At 41.8% G+C, this 14,655-nt stretch overlaps 1 protein-coding gene across 12 annotated transcripts in view; it reads right to left on the bottom strand.

The window, feature by feature from the left end:
* Positions 1-14,655, bottom strand: part of HDAC4 (histone deacetylase 4) — a 474,722-nt gene that overhangs the window by 17,045 nt on the left and 443,022 nt on the right. For all 12 annotated transcript variants that reach the window (XM_077830169.1, XM_077830172.1, XM_077830164.1 and 9 more), the window contains 2 exons: positions 9,136-9,254; positions 5,179-5,312 (listed from right to left, as the gene is read on the bottom strand). In XM_077830169.1, coding sequence (XP_077686295.1) covers positions 5,179-5,312; positions 9,136-9,254 — 253 coding nt within the window. The remainder of the gene's footprint in view (positions 1-5,178; positions 5,313-9,135; positions 9,255-14,655) is intronic.

Here is a 14,655-nt window from a genome sequence, read left to right as displayed (position 1 = left end):
GGGTGCCAAACCCCTTGTTACAAAGTATTATATAGCTCTGGCCAGACAACTGTCTTGGGGACACAGGCTCTCCTCTCTCAGGCAATCTTCTCTGCAGTCTTTCATGGTGCACTGGGGATGGTGAGCTGGTGACTAGGGCTTGAAGCAGGCCTCAGCCTGGCAGTCTCCTCATGGATGATCTCTCTTAGCCCTGAAGTTTTGGCCTGCAACAATGTTATTTCAAAATGAACCAAGCGGGTGTTGGATTGTTGGTTCCCCTGTGGCAGGTGCTCAGTGAGCTTGCTTGCCCTACTCCAGCCATCTCAGGCCATAGCATCCCGTAGACGATATCCTCTTGTCTCTGCTTGATAAGTCTACTCTTCCCCCCTCCCTTCCCCGTGGTTCTACCCTACTAACACTTTGCTACTTTTAGGGTAGAACTGGCCTTGGTGAACTCAGACCACAGAGCACTGAGGTCTCTTTTATTCCTTACAGGTATCACTGCCCCTATTGCTGGGGCTAGGCTCCCTAATCAAGATGCCCAGGAACTGGATGGGAAGTGTTCTGCTAGGTTCAAGATTACATCTGACAGGACACAGCGTCCCCTCTTCCAGATGGGTCAATCAACCCTTCATACTTATCTGTCTTGGCACTATCATTCTGCATCCTGGCTGGGACTCTGTGCTTGCATTTTCTCCTAACCTTGGAAGGACTGTTTCAGTGGTTTAAGCAAAAGCATCATTCACCAGGTACATTAACAAGCAGCTGTTCAGTACCAGCAATCACAGCTTGGCTTCCCTTTTGGACAGAATCCAGTTTTAAGCAGAGCGTCTGGTGGTGCATGCAATGGAATCGGTGGATTACCATCATGTGCAAGCTCTGGCTATGACGCCATCCCGACCCATTTGATTGTGGGTAAAGCTCAAATTACGAATTTGGGTAAAGTGATATTGAACTGTACTGAAACACAGCCTTGAGTTTGTCCTGGAGATGTGCCAACAGATTGGTGGACCATGCAAGGAAAGGCATCAACTGGGAATGGAGTGTTTTTGTGCTTTCTTTTATGGAAAGATGCTGAAGCATGAGTGCATTACTTATGACCATCCAGCCTCAGATGTGACCTATAACACTGAAATAGGTAGTGTACTGAAAATTGGCTGGGTGATTTGTAGGTGGAATATACCAGCTACACTAGAGTCCAGTGCATCAAAGGTGGCTTCCCAGGTGAAGGTTATATTCAGCGGGGATAATGCTGGTTTGATTTCACTGGAGTGGTTGGGAAAGGCTGGTACTTCAAACCCTCAGATCTCATTGCAACATTTGATGTTTCCCAGGTGCAGTAACTTGCCTAGTATCTAAATCATGTAAAAACACAGGCTTTGAAATAAGGTGGCCTGGTAGAGCTTGGATAGTTAGCATGTTTGGTACCTAAATACTGAAGGTAGAAGGATGCCAGGTGTCTGTTCTGTGCTGCTGTTGCCTCCCCTGATTTTCAGAGCTGTTAGCACATGCTGCCTTTAGGCGTCATCCCACTATGCTATTTAATAAAAGCTGCAGCTTGTTGGCCATAAGTTACATAAATTTAAGAAGTCCTCAGTGGATCCTGCCCTCCACAACCTTTATTTTTTCCAAAAGAAGTCAAATTATTTGTAGTGGCTTTGAACAAATCAAAAAATGATAACTAAAAAAATATTTAAAAACTTCTGATGCTGCTAAATCATTTTACATTAAAATATTCTGAGGTGCATAAACCTTGCAATTATGTTTTAATATCCCTGATACTTGGGAATCACCCTGGGCACTAGGCTTTGCAGCCCCACACAGACATTTTCTTAAAATTAAAATTTTTATTTCAGCTGATGAATTTAATTTCAGCTTGTGGGGCCTGCATTTCCCCCTCATTTCCTTCTGTTTCGCTATATAATTTAGTCATATCTTAAGTTAGCAAATTTCCCCTGCAGCCTGTTGCTATCCACAGCTGGCTGTCCATGTGCGTGCATGCAAAATTGTCTAACACACTGTATATCAAACTTCATCAAAGGGCCCGCAGGATACAGCAACGGTGGCTCACTCCAACTTCCTTGCATTAAAAAGATTTTATAAAAGACCTTGATAAGACCAGTGTTTCCTGCTTTTTGATGTGTGTAAGTAAAAGAACATCGTCATGGTATCTGCACAGTCTTATAATCAGCTTAACAAAACCAAGAACAGGTCCATCCTTAAAAGCTTTTAAGTTCTTTACTGATATTCTGATGTAATTACAAAAAGAAAAAAAAACCCACCCAAAAAAACAAAACAACAAATCGAATGTTCCTCTTTAAATTGTCTAAATATATGAACCATTTCAACTTAGCAAAGTGATTATTGGCAAGACATAATATAGGTAAATAAAATCTTTGGAGCACTTAAACTCAAAAAGGTGTGTGTTATGAAAGATGATTCCAACCAAGTTTATCACTGGGGAATAATGCTTGTTCAGAGCTTTAAACTGTGTGTTCTGCAAAGGTGGGAGGCTGCAGAAGAGCAGTTTTGATCCAAGGTTTGGATGAAGCCAAGAAAATGGCCTCTGATGATGAGGGGTCTGAGAGTCTGTAGTACAAGAAAACGAGGGGCTCTGAAAAGCATCATACCACTGAACTGGGTGGTATGCCAGTGTCGCTGGTTCCCAAGTTACTGGGGGCCAAAAGAAGGACAGAGCTCTTTGGATAGAGACTGGTTGGCTCAGTCACCCCCATTGGGGCATGTGACAAATCTGCCAAGCCAAAGCTCAAGGAATCAACAGCCTTTGAAGGCTCTGGTAGAGGGGAAGTCAGAGAATTCGGAACAGGCATTATGATATCCTGACTATTTTCACCAGGGTCCACTGGATTTATTAGTAAGATCTTCTCCAGAATCATCTTTCTCCCGGCAGAAATGCCCTTAATGTTTTGGAATCCACAGCTATGGAGTTGCCTGGAGCAGTCATTTATCAGCTATAGGTTGCCCACGCTTCTATGCAGAATCAAACCCAGCACTGGTGACTTCTTGGACGAGAAAAAAGCAGGTTCCTTGTCATTATATTGCAGCTCCACATCAAGGAGCTTTATGACTTATTTATGGTTCAATGTCAGCTTTGAAGTCATGGTTCTCAACTTAGACAGCTCTAGAACCGAAAGATTACTCTGGTTTTCCTCTGTATGGCTGTGCACCAGGAGGCTTTTAACCCTATAGTCCTTCACCTGTTGCCTCCATAGTCTCTTCAGCAAGGAGGGGTGACAAGAGAACAAACTCTCTTCCTCCAAGGAACGCAAAGACTCCTGAAGAACTCCTCATCCTCCTTCATCTGATGGGCAGTCAGACTTGCTCTCTGGGGAAGGCGAGGAAATGGCCTTCAGAGGTGCTCCTCTCTATATTATCCCACGAGACTGTCTTGATTGCTTCCTTTTCTCTCTACGGGATGTCCGGGCCTTTCAAGATTTGCTTGAATTCATTACATATTTGTCTGGATGTCTCAGGACTCACTGAACTAGGGGCCTTCATGTCATCAGTTTGCAGCTGTATTGAGCATGGGTGAGTAGATCTGCCAAGCCCTGCATGGGAGTTATCCATGCATATCCCATGCAGAATGACAAATAGATCTTTGTGTTTAAATACACTGCAAAATATGCATGGTGATCCTTTAATCGAAAAGACAGCCCAAAATAATTCACACAGCACACTGATTCAATCTGTGATGATATCCCACTTTAATAGCATAGCTCCAGTTTGAAAATATATCTAATCACTTTCACATGCTGCTGCAAGTCTCAGCTGTGTATGATACAGGCAACGAATAGAAGTGACATTGCTTTTCTTCACTCATCTTCAACATTTATGTTTTGAAAGGCTCTTGAGAGCTTTTGCTACAATGACATCTTCTGAGCTAATAGTGGATACTTCCTATTCCCGTCTGACCTGACTTGTGCTTTGCAGCATTAAGCCCAATTTTCTTAAATGGAAAAGTGGCGTAGTACCGTCCTGTGCATGCCATTTGGAGTCTGGCCACACATTGGAAAGGCATTTAGTATACCATGAGGCATGTGGGCGTTCAAAAGGGGATGAATACACCAGAAAAGCTGGGTGAAATCAAGTTGTTCATAAAGCCTATAGCTAATTCCCAAAATACAACTTAAAACTGACCCTGGGCAGCTTTAGTATATGCCACAGGTACAAACCTGTCAGGTAACAGAGTAGATGATTTACCTGTGCAGTATGGGATTATGTTGGCTGCACAATTAGTTCTTGTTTAGATTTGCTGCATAATTGTGCATTTGAATCTAAGCTTTATCAGGTGTTGACTATGAAGCCTAATGATAATTCTAATGTTAACTAGTTCATTGCTGATAATTTTGGTAGAACCAGCCCACTATAATGTACCTATTTCTTGTTGCTGGATGCAGTGGCAGGGGGCAATAAGGTTGCCATCAAAGGTTGCAGGGGTGGGGAATGAAGAATTCAATTCCTTCCTTCCATATGCTTACCACCCCTGCCCACAACAGAAAGGAAAGTGGCTTCCTCATACCAAAAGGTTCAACTGTTTCCTGGATGTCAAGAACTAGACCTGTTTTTCACACTTCCATGGGGCCCAACAGCTTAAATGGTCCCTAATCCAGCTATCAAACCCTCCAGCCTTCCGCTGACAACTTTCACAGTACAGGTAGGCACTTTCAATAGAGAAATCTGCAGCACACTGAAAAACTAAGGGCAGCAAAAAATAAAACTGAACGAAATACTGAAACAAACAGCACAAAGGACACTATACTGACTGCACTGGGTAAGGACAGCAATGAGGAGGAAAGGGGTTGGAGGATGGCCACAGACACACATTTATTTGGATGACAAATTTGTTGTCCTTGTCCAAGATGAGGAAAATGCAAAATACAAACAAGTGGCAAAAACAAATTTTGCTTTTAAAATTCATTCAATTCTTATTGCGTAATTTTTTATAAGAGTGGCAAGGTATGCTTTTTAAAAAACGCAACTGTTCTCTACACTAATACTGTTCCTTTAAAGGAAGGACTAAAAACGAAGACCAAAGTTTCAGAAGTTTAGGAACCCACTAATCAATGCTGGCAAAATGCACTTGGATAATTTTCAGTTTTGCAATATAGTTGTTGAACTTGTAGCATCTTAAATTTGTCAACATACAGCCGTTCACAGTGCCTTTCGTTTTTTGTATACCTCGTTTCCCAGCAAAGCAGAAACACATGCCTCAGACGCATCACAAATGGCTGTCAGGTCATGACCTCCTTCGAGGGCCAGAACAATTCGACCTCCGGCCAATCCCATCAGCTGCTTCGTCAGGTACCCAAAGCCTGTAACAGGGAAACAGGAAATGCAATAAAAGGGCAAAGGTTGACAGAGGAATCAGACTCCTGGCAAAGGATCAAAGAATTATAAAAGGAATTACATCATATTAAAAAAACCACAGGGATCTGGGAGGACTAAACACATAATATAAGCCAGGTTTTATTTTAATACATTTGTTTCAGAATTTCAGCTATGGCTCCCCTTTGGATCCGATTACATGTATGCATTATGGGACAGATTCTGATCTCACACGGGTGAAAATCTGGAGTACCTCCATAAACTTCACTGGAGTTACTTCAGATTTACACCTACGTAACTGAGGTCTGAATTTGCCCCATTGTGTTTTAATGCTTTGAATTATTATAGTAGCAAATAATCACACTGGGAAGGAAGGAAAGAGACTAGAAGGAGGTCACTTGTACCTTATTTGAGCTTTATGTTATATTATATACGATATGCTCTCCAGAATTAATGCCGTACAGGTGACAGAGGAAAAAAAAACAACCACCTGGGGCTTGTGCTTCTATTTGTGGAAAAAAAATGGATTATATTGTTCCACAGGAACTGATGGGCAGGATCCCCTGGGAGATGAGGGGGAAAGGAGTCCAGGAGAACTGGCTGTATTTTAAAGAATCCTTTTCGAAGGTGCAGGAACAAACCATCCTGATGTGCAGAAAGAATAGTAAATATGGCAGGTGACCAGCTTGGCTTATCAGTGAAACACTTGCTGATCTTAAACACAAAAAAGAAGCTTACAAGAAGGGGAAGATTGGACAAATGACCGAGGAATATAAAAATATTGCTCAGGAGTGCAGGAGTGAAATCAGGAGGGCCAAATCACACCTGGAGTTGTAGCTAGAAAGAGATGTTAAGAGTAACGAGAAGGGTTTCTTCAGGTATGTTAGCAACAAGAAGAAAGTCAAGGAAAGTGTGGGCCCCTTACTGAATGAAGGATGCAACTTAGTGACAGAGGATGCGGAAAAAGCGAATGTACTCAATGTTTTTTTGTCTCTGTCTTCACGAACAAGGTCAGCTCTCAGACTACTGCACTGGGCAGTACAGCGTGGGAGGAGGCGACCAGCCCTCTGTGGAGAAAGAAGTGGTTCAGGACTATTTAGAAAAGCTGGACGAGCACAACTCCATGGGACTGGATGCGCTGCATCCGACGGTGCTAAAGGAGTTGGTGGATATGATTGCAGAGCTATTGGCCATGATGTTTGAAAACTCATGGCGATCAGGTGAGGTCCCAGATGACTGGAAAAAGGCTAACGTAGTGCCCATCTTTAAAAAAGGGAAGGAGGAGGATCCGGGGAAATACAGGCCTCACCTCAGTCCCTGGAAAAATCATGGAGCAAGTCCTCAAGGAATCAATTCTGAAGCACTTAGAGGAGAAGAAAGTGATCAGGAACAATCAACATGGATTCATCAAGGGCAAGTCATGCCTGACTAACCTAATTGTCTTCTATGATGAGATAACTGGCTCTGTGGATGAGGAGAAAGCAGTGGATGTGTTATTCCTTGACTTTAGCAAAGCTTTTGACATGGCCTCCCACAGTATCCTTGCCAGCAAGTTAAAAAGTATGGGCTGGATGAATGGACTATAAGATGGATAGAAAGCTGGCGAGAGCATCGGGCTCAACGGGTAGTGATCAATGGCTCCATGTCTAGTTCTCAGCCGGTATCCAGTGGAGTGCCCCAAGAGTCGGTCCTGGGGCCGGTTTTGTTCAATATCTTCATTACCGATCTGGAGGATGGCGTGGACTATACCCTTGCAAGTTTGCAGATGACACTAAACTGGAAGGAGTGGTAAATACGCTGGAGGGTAGGGATAGGATACAGAGGGACCTAGACAAATTAGAGGATTGGACCAAAAGAAATCTGATGAGGTTCAACAAGGACAAGTGCAGAGTCCTGCACTTAGGACAGAAGAATCCCATGCACTGCTACAGACTAGGGACCGAATGGCTAGGCAGCAGTTCTGCAGACAAGGACCTAGGGGTTACAGTGGACGAGAAGCTGGATATGAGTCAACAGTGTGCCCTTGTTGCCACGAAGGCTAACAGCATTTTGGCCTTTATAAGTAGGGGCATTGCTAGCAGATAGAGGGACGTGATCATTCTCCTCTATTTGACATTGGTGAGGCCTCATCTGAAGTACTGTGTCCAGTTTTGGGCCTCACACTACAAGAAGGATGTGGAAAAATTGGAAAGAATCCAGCAGAGGGCAACAAAAATAATTAGAGGGCTGGAAAACATTACTTATGAGGAGAGGCTGAGGGAACTGCAGAAGAGAAGAATGAGGGGGGATTTGATAGCTGCTTTCAACTACCTGAAGGGGGGTTCCAAAGAGGATGGATCTAGACTGTTCTCAGAGGTAGCAGATGACAGAACAAGGAGTAATGGTCTCAAGTTGCAGTGGGGGAGGTTTAGGTTGGATGTTAGGAAAAACTTTTTCACCAAGAGGGTGGTGAAGCACTGGAATGCGTTACCTAGGGAGGTGGTGGAATCTCCTTCCTTAGAGGTTTTCAAGGTCAGGCTTGACAAAGCCCTGGCTGGGATGATTTAGTTGGGTATTGGTCCTGCTTTGAGCAGGGGGTTGGACTATATGATCTCCTGAGGTCCCTTCCGACCCTGATATTCTATGATTCTATCTGACATCTAATGCTCAATATCAGGTTCTTCACATATACAACATGCTATAAAAATCTCTGGGGCACCTGGGCTTTGATCATTTGACACACAGTATATTTAATTCTACTTTAAAAAAAACCCCGCAAGGATTAAATGACAGATTCAGAATCTGAAAAAAACTCAGTGCATCACCTCCTCCTTCAGACTTCTCTATTTTCTGTTTTACTAAGTATCACAAGCACCTCTGCAGCAACAATATTGTATGTATTCTATTGTATGTATTTGTACTGTAACATATTAATTAACAGCCTTGGGACAAAACCCATTGACTGAACCAACTATATAATAATCCCCCTTAGTTCAATTTTACATATTACGAGAGCAGTATAAAATTAGAGAAATTCCACTAAAAGGCAAACAAGGTATCACCATTTACAAAGTGTTTGTGGATACCTTTAAATAACTTGTCTTTTACAGCTCTCCTATTTCATTTAAATCTTTTTATTAAAGTCATGATTTCTACTTCCTTTTAAAAGTTTTTAAAAGGACTTTTAAGGATGTATCTTAGATAATCACCTTTCTAACAGACAGACATCAAAACCCTAAAAATTCCTTCTGATTTTTAGAGACTGAGTCAAATCCTGTTTTCTGCTGAATTACATGGAAAGAGTCCAGATTTACACCAGCATAACTGGGGAATGCATCTGTGCATTGCACGTTGTGGATCCAAAGGAAAAAGAATGAGATCTGAATTATATAACCTTTTGACAAGGCAGAGTAAAATCATCAGTCTAAATTGTTTACAAGTCTGGGAGGAAAGAATGGACAGCTAAACACTCTCTCCTTACTTTTGACATTTTGCTTTTCTTTATTTCTGCATGAACGAAACGTAACACATATTGTTATTTAGCATGTATCTTTTTCTATATTTAGAATAGAGTATGAATGGTGTTTTATAAGAATAAGATGCACCAATAGACGAACAGAAGAAGAATTTTTCATGTTATTTTTTTAGGTGGTCTGAAACAAATACCACACAAGTAAATAACAAAGGTACAAACAGATTTCTGAAAATGTTTACATTTAAAGACCAAGGGACAGAACCCCGGTGTAAACTATAATAGCTCCACTGAAGTTAATGGGGCAATGACAGTTTACACCAGTTTAGGATCTGCCCCCTTGAAAAGCTGCAACTTACATTTTGCTGATAGATTATATCCTCCAAGAGGCGTAGGATGGCCTTCCACTGCATCAAAACCAGATGACACCAGCACAACATCTGGGGCAAATTCATTGGCAATTGGCATTACTACCGTTCTGCAACAAAAATGTAACAATGGCAGACTGATTACTTTGTCTGGCTCTTGAATGAACTGAGGAACATTGAGATCACCTTGAGCAAACGATTATAAATTGCACTATTTTTGAAGTTGGCTAAGGTCACTTCCCCTTTTCTCTTCTCACACGATGAGAACACTAGGAACTGGTTAACAGAGCACACTGGTATGTTATATCATGCAGTTCTATTTTAAAGTCAAAGCTTGTTTGTAATGTTGCTTATTCAGTGGGGTTGATTATTTCAACCACTAATAGTGTAACAATCCAAATACGGAAATAGCCCACCATGCAATAAAGTTTAGATTTCCAGGCGTGACTGACTCTTTGTTTGGTCATCTCAAATCTTTTGTTCTTTGTGTACTGGAGGTGAAGTTAGAGATGTGGAGAGGGACAGAAGGGGAAAGGATAGGGTAAGCTGGCAGAAACTAACTGAAAAAGCCATAATTTAATAACCTCACTGCGTGGCATTTGTCTCCCTAGATACAGCAATGATGCTTCTCCAGTATTTGCAAAGGCACTTATTTTTTCCATCCTACAGTCTTCATTAACCATAATTAAAGGCTGGCATGCAACAAGGACTATCGAGTGCAGAGCTGTGTGTGGCTGGGATGGAGGAAAACCACAATATCAATTTTTCCCTTTATGGAACTCGCCACTCAACTAGTAATAGAGTAAAGTGGCTAATACATGGATAGACTAAAAGGAAGCTTTAATATTGCTGAAATTAAAAAAAAATATGTCTTTTACCTACTTTTATATACAGACACAAAGCAACTCAATCCATTTTAAGGTGGTACAATGTCAGAGAGGAACAAGAAATAAAACTAAAATGGAATATGGGAAATATTTTATGTGCAAGTAGGTGTCGACACACACTAATCTCAGTGTTGTATTCCGTAGAAAGGTATCATCATATTGGTTTATCTTTTTTCCTGCCCCCTAAAAAACTACCCAACCTTAGTTCCTACTCAAAATATACTCTGGATTGAAAAAAAAATTCAGATGTCATGATGCAAACTAGGCAAAATGAGCTGCTGAATAGGGAATAAAAAATTGGAATTTATGCCAAGCTCACTATTAAAGGCATTGCAGAACTGAAAATATCCCATTTAAAGTTTTAAAACAGAGAACCAAAGCTGCCTCAATAAAAATGTTACAGACCCACAAAATCCTGTGACTAGGAAAGCTTCCAGAAAGTATTCTTGGATGAATGCCTTCGTAAATGGTACAGTTCGATAGTACACTCACTTTGTATTCGGTGTACAGTAAATGAGCAGACACACAGACACACACACACTCACAAAACTGTCTCGAGTGATTGCACTCATCCACAGCGTCACTGGTAAGTGACATGAATGGTAGGAAGGATACATAAAAGGATGGATAGGATACATAAAACCTACATTCCCTATAAAATAGGATTTTCCAGTGCCTGCTCCTGTTTTCTGACGAGATGTAATGATTACTATGATTATTAAAGAATCCAGGACGCTCCTGGAATGACTAGGGGAAACTGGGTAATGAAATTCCACCTTTCTGAAGTCTTATGTCAATTAAACTGGAGATGGCAGTACTCTATTTCCAGTTTCTAACTCTCTCTCCTAATTAGGAAAACCCTTAATAGCCAAGCATGTGATTTTACATTTTGTGTAAAATAAATGTTAACCCTCTCTTCAAAATATGCACACAAAGGGACCGGTGATCATATATATGCACTTATATTGGTTTCCTTAAAGCTTTTTAAGATATTACTGTATTAGCAGTATATACTGCAAGCTAGCACAATGAACTGATGTCAAATGCCAATTTTCATAGGTCTTTAAATAATGTCTGCCATGTCAAAGGGAATCCCAATGTATACCAGCTAAAACTGGGGATGGTCCTACTGGGATCCAGGAAGTGGGCGGGCTTCTGCCCGCCCACTGCTAAAGGGTCCCGTCCGCCCCAGCCTGATGGGGGGATCCACAGGACCTGGAAGCCAAGTGATTTCGGGGGACACCTAATAGAATAACAGGAACAGGAGTGCGGTCAAAGGGTCAAACAAAGGGAGCCTGACGGGGACACCGAGCAGAGAACCCTGGACAGTGCCCACTGCTCCTCGAAGGCGAGGAGTCAGTGGACACCGCCCAGAGGAACTCTGCCCAGATGCGTGAACGGACAGAGGATCGGAAATAGGCCCCACAGTCACAGGAGTCTCCATCGGCCAACCTCCTCTCCCTGGTTTGGTCACTAAAGGTGAACAACATGTGACATTCTTGCACAGGGAAAGATAAAAAGTTTCAGAATGGTGAAAGAAAAAAACTGAGTAGTGTGTGGTCTGACAAAAGTCTTTTGGTTTCATTTCCTCACATAAGACTGCCACGGTAATCTAAGAAGCTCCTGCATTTATTACTGGTGGTCCATCAGCACTGTTATAAAGACATATAGAAGAAACTACTTCACTCTCCTTACTCTGTCAGAAAAAACAATTTTTTTTGCAGTGGTTGTGGGTCAAAGTTCTAATTTAAGCGATTGCAGTTTGCTGTACTGCAGAGGGCTTTTAACGGCGGTCATAACTCCAGAAAGACCAGATTTTATTTTTTTCCCCAATGTATTTATTGCCGTGTAAACTTTTCCTCCACACACATTATTATTTAATAAAGCCTTAGTAGGACTTTTTGCTTATGACTTTAAAGCCAAGAAAATCTTTTTACTGAAACCCACAGACATTCTAAGTAAAAACCACCTCATTCACAAAGAACTTAAGCAGCAGTTTCGAAGCAAGTGCATGTGGCTAAGTTTTTTTTCTATGCTTTGAAGTACTGCTGAGCTATTTAGTTTCTAGCCAAAGGAAAACTGCTAAACTCATCAGATTTTTTCAGAACTAGGTTATTATATTTTGAGAGTTGCTAGTATCTGTTCCTGCTGTGTGGTATCACCCCAACTCCAATTAAAGTGAAAACCAAAATCAACTTTGAATTGTGTAATATTATAGTTTTGAACAAGCCAATACAAACAGTTGATATGACCAATGATTGACAATTATTTTCTTTTTTATGCATCACTGAATACTCCATCCTGTTGATTTCCAAATATTAGCATACTGGAGTAATATGAAATAGCAGCTAATATCAGGTGAGCAATACACACAACTTACTCACATCAACAGTGGCATTCAGCAATCACATGCAGACCGGACAGAAGTTAAAAGATACCCTCTAGTGGCATGAAAAATACATACACCCATATGAACTGCTAAGAGTTTGTTGAAAATTAAGAACGTGAAACTTATTCGAACACATCGAAAAGAGGACGCACCGTGGTTACCCTTAAAAAGTCAGTATTTGCCAATCACACACAGGTATCTGAGATCCCCAGTTTCTCCCTTTATTTAAAAAAGGAGACTTCTTGTAACAGTATTGCAATGGTTGGCAAATGTAAGATTTTTAATGCTACTACTGCATATATGTAAGTGTTTTAAAATGTAATTAGCATTGCTCAATATTTGAAATAACATTTCAGATGATGATTAAGCCCTCAAAAGCCTGAGAAATTTGAGCTGCAGATGACCTGGCCAGGGCAATCAGTGTAATTAGAATTGGGCCAGAAACACAACTATGAGTTTGAACTACCTGTCAAATCTGAAGGCAGGGTTCGGATGCAAATCCTAGGATCTAAGCCTCCCTCCCACTCCAATTTTGGTTCTAGGCTGATCCAAAATTTAGAGTGGGTAGATTTCCCACTCAGATGCAGCTGAAATCTCATGCAAAAAGCCCAAGATGATTTAAATAGGATGATCCAAGGAATGGAAAACTTGTCTTAGGAAAGGAGACTCAAGGAGCTTGGTTTGTTTAGCCTAACCAAAAGAAGGTTGAGGGGAGATACGATTGCTCTCTATAAATATGTCAGAGGGATAAATACTGGAGAGGGAGAGGAATTATTTAAACTCAGTACTAATGTGGACACAAGAACAAATGGATATAAACTGGCCACCAGGAAGTTTAGACTTGAAATTAGACGAAGGTTTCTCACCATCAAAGGAGTGAAGTTTTGGAACAGCCTTCCAAGGAAAGCAGTGGGGACAAAAGATCTATCTGGCTTTAAGATTAAACTCAATAAGTTTATGGAGGAGATGGTATGATGGGATAACATGGTTTTGGTAATTAAATATTCATGGTAAATAGGCCAAATGGCCTGTGATGGGATGTTAGATGGGGTGGGATCTGAGTTACCCAGGAAAGAATTTTCTGTTGTATCTGGCTGGTGAATCTTGCCCATATGCTCAGGGTTTAGCTGATCGCCATATTTGCGGTCGGGAAGGAATTTTCCTACAGGGCAGATTGGAAGAGGCCCTGGAGGTTTTTCACCTTCCTCTGTAGCATGGGGCACGGGTCACTTGCTGGAGGATTCTCTGCTACTTGAAGTCTTTAAACCACGATTTGAGAACTTCAATAGCTCAGACATAGGTGAGAGGTTTTTCGCTGGAGTGGGTGGGTGAAATTCTGTGGCCTGCGTTGTGCAGGAGGTCAGACTAGATGATCATAATGGTCCCTTCTGACCTTAGTATCTATGAATTTATGAAATAATCAGAGAACCCTAAGCTAACAATGCCTGCTCAAACCTGTGCAAAATTCCATGAATCCAGCGCATGAGATTTTAGTGCACTGGAATCCAGACTTGAATCCTTTCCTTGCTTCATGTCTCAGGTCCAAAACTCTAGCCCAAGCCTTAGGTCAGCTGTTTTTAAATGCATTACTCCCTTCATTACAGTAGTGCCCCAAGACTCCAACAGGATTGAGCCCCATTGCACTACCTGCTGGATAAACACATTAGGAAGACAGAATCTCTGCTCCAAAAGTTCACAAACCAGACGTGACTGGCGTGACAAACAAGAGGTCTAAAATATTGCTCTGGTGCTACAACTGGATCTAAGCAAGCATATGCCAGCATGTCCCAGCAAGGGCACAGGTCTCCATCCACATTGATCTGACTGCAGGATTGGGGCCTATGGCACCATCCACATGATTTTGGACTGTACTAAGTGTACTCTATGGGTATGTCTACACTGCAGCTGGGAGAGAGCCTCTCAGCCCAGGTAGACAGACTCATGCTAACGGGAATCGAGCTGGAGTGCGAAAGAATAGCAGTGTGGATGTTGTAGCTCTGGTGGGACTTGGCTAGCCAGGTGAGCTCAGACCCAGGGGGAACCTGAGCCACTGCCCAAGCTGCAGTGTCCACACTCCTGTTTTTAGAAATTGTGAGTCTGTCTACCCTTCCTGTGAGGCTTGGTACCAGCTACCCTCTGTTTAAACACCCATTGCATTCTAACCTCTTATTTTAACTCCCCAATAATGCTCTCAAAAAAATTCCTTAGGCTAAAGTTTTGTCTGTGAACCTTTTT

Source organism: Eretmochelys imbricata, chromosome 11 (assembly GCF_965152235.1).
Source record: "Eretmochelys imbricata isolate rEreImb1 chromosome 11, rEreImb1.hap1, whole genome shotgun sequence".
In the NCBI taxonomy this organism is placed as follows: Eukaryota; Metazoa; Chordata; order Testudines; family Cheloniidae; genus Eretmochelys; species Eretmochelys imbricata.
This window is presented reverse-complemented; position numbering and strand designations above follow the sequence as displayed.